Source organism: Erpetoichthys calabaricus, chromosome 10 (genome assembly GCF_900747795.2).
Source record: "Erpetoichthys calabaricus chromosome 10, fErpCal1.3, whole genome shotgun sequence".
Taxonomy (NCBI): Eukaryota; Metazoa; Chordata; class Cladistia; order Polypteriformes; family Polypteridae; genus Erpetoichthys; species Erpetoichthys calabaricus.
In genome coordinates this window covers 124,720,089-124,737,299 of record NC_041403.2, presented here as the reverse complement: position 1 = coordinate 124,737,299, position 17,211 = coordinate 124,720,089, and the positions used below count along the sequence as shown (strand labels likewise).

Genomic DNA, 17,211 nt, shown 5'->3' with positions numbered 1-17,211 from the left:
GGAAAAAATAATAGGATAAAGGGGGTCTTTATTTGGATTATTCTTCCTTTTCCTCCCATCTGCCTGTGGTTCAGTGCCTATCTGAACTTTCTGTAATGTAATTAGTAATTCCTCTTTCTCCTTTTTAGCCTTTCCCTCATTTGCCCGCAACAATTCATTCTGTTTCTGTACTGCTTCTAAATTTCTATCTTTTATTACTAATTCCCATCTATCGAACATATCCATTCGATACGGTCCACTATTATAACAACCCTGCTTATTCCTACACAGGATCTTCCTAGTTTCCTGTATTTCACTTACATCTCCTGTCCCCTCTATCGGCCAACGCCCACCACTCTGTCTATTCCATTTCTTACATGCCTTCTTGAAATCCAAACCTGTCTTCTTTTCTATAAATTTTCTAGGAGACCCATTTTTACGGGGCGTCTGTTGATCCTCCGAAAATAATTCTTCCAGCACTAATGATTTTGATCCCCCTGTGCGGCGATTAACAGGCTTACTGTTATAAGTTCCCATTATGTTCCCTTGCCCTCCCGGGTTCTGTATTTAATTTTCCAACTATATACTGATTCGCCTAATCCCTTGTGGTCCTATGAATCAGCGAGGTATTAAGTGTGCCACTCACTATTCCCTTACTGTTCCCTTCTTTAGTTCCAAGGGGAGACACCTAACTATCGGTCCTGTTCCAGTTCCCAGGAGAACACGGTATTGTTGCTTATTCCGTATGTAGATTTATTTATTCCTTCCTAACAGCAATCCTGCAATCTGTGCTCTTTTCGGTTTACATTTCCATACCACCCCGTTACTCGTCCCGTTAGCCTGTCCGCTCACATCCCCGGATTCCAGCTCAGGTGACTTCGTGTCCGATTCGGTTCAGCAGAATACTACATCAATACGTCCAGCCGAGTCTAGGATATGGGTGAGGCCAGTATCCTTTCGTCAGACCTTTCGTATGCGTCAAACTGCTTGGGTCAAGTCTCCATCACCTTAAGCAACCCGTTGAGATATGAGTATGACTAGACGGTCAACAGGAAACTCGCCCTCCCGTTATTTAGAAAATAAAAAATGTTCGGAAATCCCCCGGTGCTTACCCCAGTCTGGAAGTGTGCAAGCTCTGTCTGGAAATCCGTTCAGTCACCGTGGATGTAGCAAAGAGGAGACCAGGGGCTCCTCACGCAAGAACTGTTTCAGGACAGGGCAGTCCTAACTTTTGCCGGAGCTGCATGCTCTGCTGCCGGAGCTCAAGTTGACGGCAGTCCGCTGGTAAGACGGATCACTGAAATGATCTCGCTGGAGGAGTCGACCGGCCGTCTCTTGCCCCACGTCCAGGCGCCAAAAACTGTGGACACTTTTTGTGACTGAAGACAGAGAAGAAAATTAAAATTAGTCAAAACCTTTTATTGATACATACCAGACTAGGGTAAAATGTCACAGAAACACAGTCCTAGGACACCGCGCTTCATCTGCCTCGAGCGCAGATGTCCTTGTTCTTTTATACCTTTCTAATCTTCTGATCGTTGACCACGTAAGCAAAAAATAGCGTCCTGACTCATTGTACTTTTCCAATTTTGTAAAGTCATTACCCTAAAGGTATATTTTCTTGTCACACACATCATCAAAAGAAAACTTCCAGAAAGTATACATGCTTCTTGTCACGTACGCAAAACACAAACAAGTTTCATCATTCTGTCCTATTTTCTGTACACACATACATTTTGTTCAATTACATCATTTTATGTTTCTACAGACTGAAATCAAAGTTTTCTTCATTTTGGGTGAATACACTGTCAGCATGGCACTGTCAGATCTAAACACTAGTGTGGCGAATTGCTCATGTACTGAAGTGACTTTAGCTGCAAATGGAAGTCCCATTTTACGTATGGTGCCAAGCAGAGTTGTGTTGCAGTGCAGCAGTCTATTTGCCAGCGAAATCGCTGTGAAGAAGCTTTCTGTTGTTACGGTTCTGCCTTTGTACAGAAACGGCTCCATAAGCTTTATCGCTGCTCTTGTGAAAAGAATGGAGATAAATTCCATCAACTCAGAGAGGGAGAGGGGCAAGTTTGTTGTACCACATGAAACGTCACTGACAGAATAAAACTGAATAATAAAAAAACAATGCTAACTTTTACAAGTAGCCAAATTTACACCAGGTGTTACAGACTCAAATCAAATGTGTTTTTATTATATTATAGTAATAATAACTACTCAAAACATGGAAAGCCTTGCCTCGAATCCGGAACCTTTGGTATATAAGGCTGCAGTTCTTACCGCTACACCATTCAAAAATACATTCTATGATCTGCTTCTCGCAACTGAAAGACGGCACATGGCGGATGTTAGCCCACTTGCTGACCGCAACGTTAGGGGCTTCAACTCTGGCGCTGACGATATTCGATTCTCGAGAGGGGATGAAGTGAGTGTGTATGCCTGATGAGCCCAGAATTAAGGAGAAACACGTGTTGCATACTCTTTGCATTATTTGAAAGTAAACTATTAAAACCATTCCATGATCAGCTTCTGGGAACAGAAAGAGGGCACGTGGCGGATGTAAGGCGACTTCCTGACCAACCACAAGCGTAACCTGGCAGGTAACCATCCATACAGTCAGATTGTGATTCAGAAAACGAATGCCATGAATTTAATTACCACGATCTACATACTGTCAAATAAACGAAACACACGCCGTAGCGGGACAGCTGTGAAAAGCGAGGTTCACAAAAAAACAGATCCTTAACAAATTGTTATTGGTATATTTTCGATCCATTTAAAAAGGTTTTACTTTCTTCTTAAAAAATTAAAAGCAGTACTTCGCTGCAACGAAGCGTGAGAATTTGGCTATATATATCTGGTTCTCACAATTAAAAGAGGGCACGTGGCTGATTTTAGACGACTTCATGACCAAACATAAGTGTTACCTGCCAGGTAGGGTTACCACTTTTAATACAAAAAAATAAGGGACGCATACTGCAGCGGGTGCCACATCCCAGTGCCAACAGTTTGCAGACTCTACTTAAAAGACCCGCCCTCCTCACTGGACAGTTAAAAAGACCAATCAAACTAACGATGGCATCAAGTATTACCCAATCAAAAGTAGGAAAGGAGGCATCTTCATAAAATGCGTGTGGGATGATTTGCATGAGACGCTGCTTTAAAAAAAATGATAAAAAAAATACGGGACAAATTCCGTCCCGTATTGATTCAAAACGGGACGCGCAATTTCATTCTCAAATACGGGACGATTCCGTATTTTAAAGGACGGGTAGCAACCCTACAGTGCCAGGTAACCACCCATACAATCAGATTGTGATTCAGACTAGGAATGCAATGAATGTAATTACCCCGATCTACATACAAGGCAAAAGTCTTGCAACATTCAAAGATGATGGCTTGGGATAAGTACACCATAGAACATAAAAGAGCTTATGAAGCCTTGAACCGAAAAAAGCAAGATCTCAGAGATCGTAAAAAAAAAAAAAAGAAGGTAATGTCGTTTTACTCGCTGTAGATTTTAGTCAAACATTACCAGTTATTTCACGAGGGAGACCAGCAGATGAACTCAACGCGTGTTTAAAATCCATGCTTCTCCCACGCTCGGTTATATGTCGCGTGTTCTCGGGTAGGTGCACCAAAAAATGTATACATTTAAGCATGTAATGAGCAAACAAAAAATGAGGTATACCCGAAGGCACTGCAGTAGTACTTAATGTAACTTTACTTCTTAAATGTTAATGTTTTACTGTTTAATAATTTATACGCTTCTTATATGTTGTTCAAATTCTTTTATCAAAATACCAGTGACAGCGCAATGCACGATAACGTGGAGTGAATACACCATACGCATCCGCCCACGGCCGCCCTGGTGTGCGCAGATAGGAGTTGATTCTACAATAAAATAAAATAAAGATAAAAATCCAAGATTGTTTCCTGCCTTGTGCCCTGTGTTGGCTAGGATTGGCACCAGCAGACCCCCGTGACCCTGTGTTCGGATTCAGCAGGTTGGAAAATGGATGGATGGATAAAAAGAGTAATACAATCATCACCCATAAAGCGGATAGTAGACGTGACGTTCTATATGTGTACCAGATTTCAAGTCAGTAGGTGAAACGGTTTGCGAGCTACAGGTGATTTAAAATCCTGGACAGACAAACGAATAGCCACGGTAGCACATTACAGAAGAAGATTTTACTGTTTAATAATTTATATTTATATGAAATGTGCTTCTTGTATATTAATTCATATTCTCATATGATAATGATGTTAATGTTGTTTATATTGATTTCTATGTTATTGAAACTGCATGTATGTGTGTATATGTATGTATATATTATATATATATATATATCTATAATAATAAAAGGCAAAGCCCTCACTGACTGACTCACTCACTCACTGACTGACTGACTGACTCATCACTAATTCTCCAACTTCCCGTGTAGGTGGAAGGCTGAAATTTGGCAGGCTCATTCCTTACAGCTTACTTACAAAAGTTAGGCAGGTTTCATTTCGAAATTCAAAGCGTGATGGTCATAACTGGAACATATTTTTTGTCCATACACTGTAATGGAGGAGGCGGAGTCACGTATTGCGTCATCACGCCTCCTACGTAATCACGTGAACTAAAAACAAGGAAGAGATTTACAGCACGAGTCACACGCGGGAACGAAGGTAAATGACGTTAATTTTTCACTGTCTTTTAATACTGTGTAAGCATACATATTAACACATGTGCAATTAAACGTGTGCATTTACGGGGTGATTTCTCAGGCTTAAAAGCTCACCTTTTATCAAACGCGGGAACAAAGGTAACTGACGTTGTTCACTGTCTTTTAATACTGTGTAACCATACATATTAACACACGTGCAATTAAACGTCTGCATTTATGGGGTGATTTCTCAGGCTTAAAAGCTCGCCTTTTACTAAAAAGGTAAATGCAAAACTATTTTCAATCAGTTTATTGAAACGCTCCCGTTAAGGATTGCAATAACATATTCGCGAGATAAAAGAACGAAGTAGGGGGAAATGGAGGAACAGCCGCAAACAGCGAAGAGCAAAAAATTAATTAAACAATTGAGAACGGAGCGAGTTAAGCATACAAGCATGTTCATAAGGGAAACAAAGCACGGTGTAAAACGTAAGTTTAAATTAAGTTTATAGAAACGCTCCCGCTGCGGATTGCAATAACATATTCGCGAGATAAAAGTTTAATGAGAAGACACGAGGTATAAACGAACCACACGCCGTGGCGCAACGTTAGGGGCAACACTTTCAACCATTCTATGATCTGCTTCTCGCAACTGAAAGACGGCACATGGCGGATGTTAGCCGACTTGCTGACCGCAACGTTAGGGGCTTCAACAATGGCGCTGACGCCACATCTCAGTGCCAACACTTTGCAGACTGTACTTAAAAGACACGCCCTCCTCACTGGACAGTTAAAAACACCAATCAAACTAACGATGACATCAAGTATTACCCAATCAAAAGTAGGAAAGGAGGCATCTTCATAAAATGCGTGTGGGATGATTTGCATGAGACGCTGCTTTAAAAAAAAAATGATAAAAAAAATACGGGATAAATCCCGTCCAGTATTGATTGAAAACGGGACGCGCAATTTCATTCTCAAACGCGGCACGATTCCGTATTTTAAAGGACGGGTGGCAACCGTACAGTGCCAGGTAACCACCCATACAATCACATTGTGATTCAGACTAGGAATGCAATGAATGTAATTACCCCGATCTACATACAAGGCGAAAGTCTTGCAACATTCAAAGATGATGGTTTGGGATAAGTACACCATACAACATAAAAGAGCTTATGAAGCCTTGAACCGAAAAAAGCAAGATCTCAGAGATCGTAAAAAAAAAAATAGGAGGTAATGTCGTTTTACTCGCTGTAGATTTTAGTCAAACATTACCAGTTATTCCACGAGGGAGACCAGCAGATCAACTCAACGCGTGTTTAAAATCCATGCTTCTCCCACGCTCGGTTATATGTCGCGTGTTCTCGGGTAGGTGCACCAAAAAATGTATACATTTAAGCATGTAATGGGCAAACAAAAAATGAGGTATACCCGAAGGCACTGCAGTAGTACTTAATGTAACTTTACTTCTTAAATGTTAATGTTTTACTGTTTAATAATTTATACGCTTCTTATATGTTGTTCAAATTCTTTTATCAAAATACCACTGACAGCGCAATGCACGATAACATGGAGTGAATACACCATACGCATCCGCCCACGGCTGCCCTGCTGTGCGCAGATAGGAGTTGATTCTACAATAAAATAAAATAAAGATAAAAAGAGTAAAACGATCATCACCCATAAAGCGGATAGTAGACGTGACGTACTATATGTGTACCACATTTCAAGTGTATAGGTGAAACGGTTTGCGAGCTACAGGTCATTTAAAATCCTGGACAGACACACAAATTGCCACGGTAGCAAATTACACAAGAAGATTTTACTGTTTAATAATTTATATTTATATGAAATGTGCTTCTTATATATTACTTCATATTCTCATATGATAATGATGTTAATGTTTATATTGATTTCTGTGTTATTAAAACTACATGTATGTGTGTATATGTATATATATATATATATATATATATATATATATATATATATATATATATATACTAGCAAAATACCCGCGCTTCGCAGCGGAGAAGTACTGTGTTAAAGAGGTTATGAAAAAAAAAGGAAACATTTTAAAAATAACGTAACATGATTGTCAATGAAAGCCCGTTTCAGTCAATAAGTCTTATGTGTGTGTTTATGTATGTGTGTATATACCGGTATATGTAGATGTGTATATGTAGATATGTATGTATATGTATATGTATATAAATGTTTATGTGTGTGTGTATATTATATATATATATATATATATATATATATATATATATATATATAAAAGACAGCAACAGTTACAACACTGACAACACAATTACATTGACAATCATGTTACGTTATTTTTAAAATGTTTCCTTTTTTTTCATAACCTCTTTAACACACTACTTCTCCGCTGCGAAGCGCGGGTATTTTGCTAGTATATATATATACTAGCAAAATATATACACATACAGATATATACATATATATATATACACATACAGATATACATATATATATATATATATATATACACATACAGATATATATATATATATATATATATATATATATATATATATATATATATACACATACAGATATATATATATATAATATATATATACATACATATATACACACACACATATATATATATATATATATATATATATATATATATCTCTGTATGTGTATATATATATGTGTGTGTATATATATAATATATATCTGTATATCAATGGAAGAGAATATATATATATATATATATATATATATATATATATATATATATATATATATATAGCAAAATACCCGCGCTTCGCAGCGGAGAAGTAGTGTGTTATAATATATGTGTATGTGTATATGTATATATATATGACAGCAACACTTATAACAATGACAACACAATTACATTGACAATCATGTTACGTTATTTTTAAAATGTTTCCTTTACTTTTTCACAACCTCTTTAACACACTACTTCTCCGCTGCGAAGCGCGGGTATTTTGCTAGTCATTATTATAACATGGAAAAATTTTCTGTGTTAGCTATGTGTTCAGCAGTTCCTGTCATTGTACACTTACACAAATCGTTGTCGACATGGAACACACATGAAATGTATGTATTCCAAATAACAATATATTATTTACCCTATACAACTCTAGGTACCTCACTGCCAGATAAAGAGACCTGAGTTCTGAGAATTTTTGGGGGTTGGATGGAGGGATGTGATAGCAGGCTGCCTGTTGCCAGTGCTGATTGACACATTTGCGAAACAAAAGTCGCTGACGGAGAGGTGCGAAGGAATTTAAGGTGGCGAATTTAAGGTGACGAGTTTTTTCGGTGGCTTCAGGGATTCTAGTGTTAAGTAAATTATGTATCACAAAAACGTATTTTTCCTTCAGCTACTCCAGCTACTTAGGGGTTGCCACAGTGGATCATCTTTTTCCGTATCTTCCTGTCCTTTGCATCTTGTTCTGTTGCACCCATCACCTGCATTTCCTCTCATAAACCTTCTCTTAGGCCTTCCTCTTTTCCTCTTGCCTGGCAACTCTATCCTTAACATCCTTCTCCCAATATACCCAGCATCTCTCCTCTGCACATGTCCAAACCAACGCAATCTCGCCTCTCTGACTTTGTCTCCCAACCATCCAACCTGAGTTAACCCTCTAATGTTCTCATTTCTAACCCTGTCCATCCTTGTCACACCCAATTCAAATCTTAGCAACTTTAACTCTGCCACTTCCACCTCTGTCTCCTGCTTTCTCTTCAGTGCCACAATCTCCAGTCCATATAGCATAGCTGGTCTCACTACTGTCCTTTAGACCTTCCCTTTCACTCTTGCTGATACCTGTCTGTCAGAAATTACTTGTGACACTCTTCTCCACCCATTCCACCCTGCCTGCACTCTCGGTTTTACTTCTCTTCCACAATCTCCGTTACTCTGTACTGTTGATCCCAAGTATCTGAATGCATCTGTCACACCTGTTGCAGACCTCACTACTGTCACACTTCCCTCATGCTTATCCTGTACAATTCTTACGTACTTCTCTGCCTCTCCCGACTTCCTAATACAATGCCACAACTCTTCTTGAGGCACCCAGTCATATGCTTTTTCCAGGTCCACAAAGACGCAATACAACTCCTTCTGGCCTTCTCTATACTTTCTCCATCAACACCCTTAGAGCAAATATTGCATCTGTGGTGCTCTTTCTTGGCATGAAATCATACTGCTGCTCACTAGTCATCACCTCCTTTCTTAACTTAGCTTCCACTACTCTTTCCCATAACTTAATGCTGTGGTTCATCAGTTTTACCCCCCTGTAGTTACTACAGCTCTGCACAAGCCCCTTATTCTTAAAAATCGGTACCAGTAACACTTCTTCTCCACTCCTCAGGCATCCTCTCATTTTCCAAGATTCCATTGAACAATCTGGTTAAAAACTCCAGTGCCATCTCTCCTAAACACCTCCATGCTTCCACAGATATGTCATCTGGACCAATGGCCTTTCCATTCTTCATCCTCTTCATGGCTGTCCTTACTTCCTCCTTGCTAATCCGTTGCACTTCCTGATTCACTATCACGACATCATCCAACCTTCTGTGTCTTTCATTCTCTTCATTCATCAGCCTCCTAAAGTACTCTTTCCATCTGCTCAACACACCCTCCTCTCTTGTGAGTATGTTTCCATCTTTCTTCTTTATCTCCCTAACCTGCTGTACATCTTTCCCAGCTCAGTCCCTCTGTCTAGCCAATCGGTACAGGTCCTCTTCTCCCTCCTTAGTGTCCAGCCTCTCATACAACTCATCTTATGCCTTTTCTTTAGACTTCACCACCTCTCTCTTCACCTTGCGCCTTATCTCGTTGTATTCTTGTCTACTTTCTGCATCTCTCTGACTATCCCACTTCTTCTTCGCCATCCTCTTCCTTTGTATACTCTCCTGTACTTCCCTATTCCTCCACCAGGTTTCCTTTTCCTCCATCTTCTTTCCAGATGTCACACCAAGCACAATTCTTGCTGTTACCCTTACTACTTCTGCTGTTGTTGCCCAGCTGTCTGGTAACTCTTCACTGCCACCCAGTGCCTGTCTTACCTCCTCCCTAAAATCAACCTTGCAGTCTTCCTTTTTCAGCTTTCACCATTTGATCCTTGGCTCTACCCTCACTCTTCTTCTCTTCTTGATCTCCAACTTCATCCTACAGACCACCGTCCTATGCTGCCTAACTACACTTTCCCCTGCCACCACTTTGCAGTGTTCAATCTCCTTCACAAAAACGATCACAAAAACTACTTGTGTAAAAACATAGAGAATAAATACCCATGGTCCCATCACTAAATGGAGTAGACTGCAAAACTACTGGTTAAATTAAGCAATTTCTGCAGCAGTCATCATTGTACATGGGTCTAAGCGTTCATAGACAGATAACCATGGCAGATATCTCTGAAACTGTTCAATATTTTTGTGTGTTTGCTAGGCTGTTGTCATCCAGGTGCTCTAAACAAAACAAAAATTGCATAATTTTCTAATGAAAATTGCAATTCTATGATGTGAGAATCAACTTAAATTTTTTGCAGATACTCACTCACTCACTCACTCACGCATATTTGCACACCCATACAGACACCAAAGTAAATCAGCTTTTCTTGATGTTCTAAACATGGTAGAATCAGAATATGAACTCAACAGCGACCCAAACACCAAACTTTTCTTTTATGTGCAAATAAAAATAAAATTTTCTCTTAACATGGAGTTATTTCTGAAAGTACATCACCTTAAACATACCCTGTCATTTGAGAACTTTCTTTGCCTCTTTTTCTTAGATCTCCCATTTGCAATCGTCTGATTACCCCTTGCCCCTTCTTACAACATGGCAAAAGAAGCTTAAACCTTCCCTATAATAAAGTTATGATTTAAAAGATAGGAATAAAATTAGGTACAATTAAAGTATTTTCAAATAGAAAATAATAACAAGAACAGATTGTAATTTAGTTATCATTATTCTTATTTTTGATCAAGAAGATGTTAAATCCCAAATCAAAAACACTTATTTATTGTACATATTATTGTTATGAAGCTTTTGCTGTTTTTTAGTGAAAGCTTTCATTGTTGTTTGAATATTATGATACACATAACAAAGAATTGTTTTGTTCGCCTAGATTTGTAAGAGTGGGTGCTGGAGGATCTTTTGAATTTTTTTTTTGTTGTTGTATCTGCAGTTTTTGAAGATTAATAACCAGAAAGTGTGCTTACACTGTCTTCCCTTAGACTGGATCTTACACATTTGAAATGTGTCATGTTAAAAGTGTATCTTGTACTGCAATTAAAATGGAAAGGGTAAATTACATCATGTTTCTTTATGATATCACATATTGAATCTGCTGTTTCTGTGTGTGTGTGTGTTTTTATTACACTCAGATTGTGTTATGTTACATCTTATTCGCAGCATCTTCATGTAACCATGATAACCTATGAATGTCAAAGTAGCACTCACACAAAGTGACATAATGTACATGACTGAGCTTTGTGAACAACATACAATCATTACCATACTATTAAATTGGATGCAGCCATTTCTAGAATAACCTTTCCAGTATGCTGAGTGAGATGTGTAAGATAACAACAATAACAACATTTATTTATATAGCACATTTTCATACAAATAATGTAGCTCAAAGTGCTTTACATGATGAAGAAAAGAAAAATAAAAGACAAAGTAAGAATTAAAATAAGACAACACTAATTAACATAGAGTAAGAGTAAGGTCCGATGGCCGGGAGGGACAGAAAAAACAAAAAAAACTCCAGATGGCTGGAGAGAAAAAATAAAATCTGTAGGGGTTCCAGACCATGAGACCGCCCAGCCCCCTCTGGGCATTCTACCTAACATAAATTAAACAGTCCTCTTTATATTTAGGGTTCCCACTGGAAGGACTTGATGATGATGGTCATGCAGACTTCTGGCTTTTAATCCATCAATGTAGGAACTTAATGCTTTGATTAGGTGGTGGTGGCGCAGGTCGCCACCACAAAAAACCGGGAAAAGAAACAGAAGAGAGAGTAGGGGTTAGTATGGATTTTAGAGCCACCATGAATAGTTATTATAATGAATTGAATATACAGAGTATCAGGATTAAATTAAAGTGAAGTTATGAGAAGGCCATGTTAAACTAATGTGTTTTCAGCAGTTTTTAAAGTGCTCCACTGTATTAGCCTGGCAAATTCCTATTGACAGGCTATTCCAGATCTTAGGTGCAGAACAGCAGAAGGCCGCCTCACCACTTCTTTTAAGTTTTGCTCTTGGAATTCTAAGCAGACACTCATTTGAGGATCTAAGGTTACGATTTGGAATATAGGGTGTCAGACATTCCGGTATATAAGATGGAGTGAGATTATTTAAGGCTTTATAAACCATAAGCAGAATTTTAAAGTCAATTCTGAATGACACAGGTAACCAGTGTAGTGACATCAAAACTGGAGAAATGTGCTGGGATTTTCTTTTCCTAGTTAGGATTCTAGCAGCTGCATTCTGCACTAGTTGCAAATGATTTATGTCTTTTTTGGGTAGTCCTGAGAGGAGTGCGTTACAGTAATCTAGTTGACTGAAAACAAACATGTGAACTAATTTCTCAGCATCTTTCAATGATATAAGAGGTCTAACTTTTGCTATGTTTCTTAAGTGAAAAAATGCTGTCCTAGTGATCAGATTAATATGCGATTTAAAATTCAGGTCACAGTCAACAGTTACCCCTAAGCTTTTTACCTCCGTCTACACTTTTAATCCTAATGCATTGAGTTTACTTCTAATAACCTCATTGTATCCATTATTGCCAATCACTAAAATTTCAGTTTTCTCTTTATTTAGCTTGAGAAAATTACTATTCATCCATTCAGAAATACAAGTAAGACATTGTGTTAGTGAATCAAGGGAATCGGGGTCATCAGGTGATATTGATAAATACAGCTGTGTGTCATTAGCATAGTTGTGGTAGCTGACGTTGTGCCCCGAGATAATCTGACCTAATGCAAGCATGTAGATTGAGAAAAGCAGCGGGCCCAGCATAGAGCCTTGTGGAACACCATATAGGATATCATGTGTCTTTGAGTTGTAATTACCACAACTAACAAAGAATTTTCTCCCTGTCAGGTAGGATTCAAACCAATGTAAGACACTGCCAGAGAGGCCCACCCACTGACTAAGGCGATTTCTAAGAATGTTGTGATCAGTGGTATCAAATGTGGCACTCAGATCTAGGAGGATGAGAACAGATAAATGGCCTCTTGTCTGCATTTACCCGCAAGTCATTTACTACTTTAATGAGTGCAGTTTCTGTGCTGTGATTTGTTCTAAAACCTGACTGAAATTTATCAAGAATAGCATGCTTATTGAGCTGGTCATTTAACTGCATAATGACTGCCTTCTCTAGAATTTTACTTAAGAAAGGCAGGTTAGAGATGGGTCTAAAATTTTCAAAAGCAGAGGGGTCAAGATTATTTTTCTTGGGTAGGGGTTTAACTACAGCAGTCTTAAGGCAGTCTGGGAAGACCTCCGTATCTAATGACGAATTTACTATGTCAAGAATATTATCAATTAGCATGCCCGATATTTCTTTGAAAAAACTTGTAGGTATTGGGTCAAGGATGCAGGTGGAGGGTTTCAGTTGAGAAATTATTCTATGTAAATCAGGTAAATTTATCCTGGTGAAAGAATTTAATTTGTTTATAACGGAATATTGGGGCTTAGGATGATCCGCAGTGTTGGGGAGATATACTATGTTATTTCTAATATCATTAGTTTTTTGATTGAAAAATACAGCAATAGCCTCACAGGTTTTACTGGAAGTATTTTGGAGGCATTCCTTTGTATTACCTGGGTTTAGCAAACGATCAATTGTAGAGAATAAGACTCTGGGATTACTAGCATTGTTATTTATAATCTTAGAGAAAAAGCAGTGCCTCTCAAGACAGACTGTGTTATTGTACAGTATTCTGTTATTTTAACCTTCAATATTTTATAGTGGATAGTTATTTTAGTTTTCCTCCATTTACGCTCAGCTCTATGGCATGTTTTCTTTAAATCAGACACTCTTTGGGTCTTCCATGGTATAACAATGCTAGAAGATTTTTTAACTGTCTTTTCAGGTGCAACTATTTCAACAGCAGCTCTCACTTTAAGATAAGGCCTGTAGACTTACAAGAAAAATTATTTATTTAATTATCTATTTGTTTGTTTGTTTATTAATCAAACCAATAAATTAACGCAATGGAGCTGTTAAAATTTCAGAATCTTTCTCCCTTTCAACATGTACCTTTGGTTACTTTTACTGAATGTGTCATGCCAAAGCTTACTACAAAAAGGTTTGTGAAAAACAAGTCAAGTGCAAGGGTCTCAACATCACAATAACGTTAAAATTAATTTTTATTGGTATTATTGGTGTTTAGTCTATAGTGGTTTTTACAAGAAAACTACATTTTGGTATACCTCGTACATCATTAGTTAAATAAATAAACAAGAATATAAAATCACAGTACTTTTTATTTAACTTTGCAGTGTGTCAGGGTTTACATCACATTCCAAGTAGGTCGCTGTCCTCTTGGACCTGAACTGGCAGCCTTGTACAAATGAGTCCTTAAAAAACTTTGCCCTCTAGGCTGTAGAAACATTTCTGGGAAGCTGCTGCCATCATTCTTCATTGGAAAGGTAGTATGTTATTGCACTCCTCAATACAAGAGGTGTGGTTCTTAAACAAAAAAAAATAATGTTTATCATAGCAATAGCCTGTGGTGAAGCCCAGTGCCCACTATGCTTGTATAAGGTTTATGCTATATTTGTGCAGACTGTTGTTCTATGTAAATTGATTTATTTATATGTGTGTTGTTTATGACAGGAACTATGGCATCTTAAGAACACGTATTGTGAATGTAAGTATTTTTTTTTTAAATCAAATCTCAGCTTTTTGCTATGTTTAAACAAAAGCAGAAATAAAACCATCCTAGTGCAGGGTAATGAGAAAGATATTAATGATTTATGTTAATTAATTAGTAATTTCCCACTAACTTCTGATTACTAATATAAAATAATGAAACAGAGTACTGTTAATTCTTCTCTCTCATTTAATCATCAATCATTTTCCATCGAATCCAAAAGCTACTATCACTGGAACTTGTATCCCATGTTTAAACTTTGTAAAGTATAATCAAAAAGGAATGAGGAGCAGAATAGGCAAGAATAATTAAGCAATAACATTAACAACCATGATAAAGGTATTATGAACTAATTACAGTTTTTAAGAAATTGGCTGGATGAATCATGTGAATGCATTATTAGATGCCTTCTCTCTAGCACTTCAGCTTTTACTTTAAACTGAGCAGGTGCTTAATTTCATAATATCTTATTAAATGGGTTAATTCTTATATTTAAGTAAGAGAATATGTATTTGACAGAATGTGTTCGTAAATGTTTGATATACAGTATTTTAAAGTGAATGTTTGCCAATTGTCAGTGCTTTGGTTTGCTGGCAGGAATGGTTGTATTGATTTTTTTAGGAAGAAAAAAAAACATGATAAGTTGTAAACAAATGTCATGCTACAGGCAGCAGTTAAATATTAACACTATGCAATTTGTTTTCCATGGTACTGTATATTTTAGTGTCATCTTACCCACATAAGTGTTTAACCCTTTCCTGACCTGGGCAGATGATTTCATGCTACAGAAATTTACAAACCAAGTAATATTAAAGTATTTTAGAACCCTTTTAACAGTGCATGTGTGTGAAGTTTGTAGAAAGACGCCAGTGATACGTGTCAATTCTAGTAACTTCAAGTGTGAGTTTAGCTCTCAACTACATCTCCTATGAAATTCCTCTTTTTAGAACTGAGAAACGTAATATGTGCAAAAATGTAAATTTTGAGAGACCAAGTAGGGTCAATGAGGTACCCTATCAGAAAGAGAGTGTTTGAATTTTATGGGGAGAAATAAAACTTTGGTAGTTTCATAAGAAAAATAATTAGGATAAAAATATCATCAACCAAAGTTTTTAACAGTGGGAATCTTGCTGGGTAGATTTACAAGTACATACATATATATATATATATATATATAATATATATATATATCCTGAAATCAGATTCATCCAGTTTAGGGAAGTGGAGGACAAGAGACTTACCTGGCTGCACTAGACACAGGTTGGGAAACAACGATTTATGTTGATTTATGTGTGGAACCATTGCTTTGTGTACAATGGTTTTTTGGAAGTTTTTTGGAAAAAATATTCAGCCCTCAAAGAGTTAAAACCAAAACAATGGACCTGAGGCACCAGGACTAACTATGATGCCATTCATATATTACAAAGGATAATTTTAAATTTAACAAAACAAGCTCAGATCATGCAAGATCTCTAAAAGTGTTGTTTAAAATAAAAGCAGATTTACATCTACTGCACATATAAGGAGATTGCCTGAGTAACTTGCATAAGGACTGTTTGTTTTGAGCTTTGAAAATTAGTAGTTAATGAATTACATGAGAGCCCAGATTGAATTTACATGGGAAATGAGATATTGCAGAGATTCTTAAAATAACAGACGAGTGAATTTAGACCATGTAATAACATTATTTTAATTAGAAACTTTTAAAAAGTCTTGGCCTTTTGTGCACTGTAGAGAACTATGCAGTCAAATGAATGAAAATGTAGTCTATGTAAATAATATGACGTAGATGACATTGGTTGGCTGAGGAGAGACATGATAAAGGTGGCCTGTTTGGTGATTTAATTTGTGGACCCAGCTATTCATTTATTATCTAACCTCTAAATCCAGTTCAGCATCATAGGTAATTTGTGGATAGCCTTTGATAATCTATGTGCTAGTTTTGTACCTAGTAATTTAAACTCCAAGTCTATAAGTGATTAAGTGAAATCTGTTTAATGGTCTATACCGTCATTCATTTTTCCTTGTTTGATCTTAGAATGCTATTTAAATACTATCTAAGGTAGAATTGTGACTAAACCTTATAGGTATGGAACAGGGTTCAATACAAAAATCTGCAGAAGAATAGGACAAGATGAGACAATGAGGAAAAAATATTCTTGCTTCTACTTTTTTACACTTGTCTCCCTGGCCATCTCAGAGGATATTTGTATTTATAATTCATAATAAATGAGAAGAGTAAAACAAAAAAAAACAATGACAGAATTAATTAGAATACCAGACATCTAATCCAAATATACTGACCAAACATAAGACTGTTAATTTTAACCACATTTTTTAAAAAGAAACGGTGCTCATTATTGACTGTAAGCACAGTTTTGTAGTTGTTTTTTTTTTAATGACAGTTTAACAAATACAACTTTCAATATTTTACAAAGCAGGTATTATTGGTAATATTACAAAAAGGAAAATGTAAGATACAAAGAATACAATAAATCCATAGCATTAGTTTGAGAGACAACACCTTCAATAGTACGCATTACTGCCTCATAACTCTTTGGAATAGGATTTGATTTCAGACCCACTATTTGTAAGAGTCTTTCATTGTGTCCATATGGGTTGTCTCCATCCATACTAGTCTCTTTCCAGATCCCAAAGACATG

At 37.1% G+C, this 17,211-nt stretch overlaps 1 protein-coding gene across 2 annotated transcripts in view; it reads left to right on the top strand.

Annotated features, from left to right (window-relative positions):
- Window positions 1-17,211, top strand: part of LOC114659407 (annexin A13-like) — a 57,152-nt gene that overhangs the window by 20,878 nt on the left and 19,063 nt on the right. For both annotated transcript variants that reach the window (XM_028811877.2, XM_051932838.1), the window contains exon 5: window positions 14,512-14,545. In XM_028811877.2, the coding sequence (XP_028667710.1) occupies window positions 14,512-14,545 (34 nt within the window). The remainder of the gene's footprint in view (window positions 1-14,511; window positions 14,546-17,211) is intronic.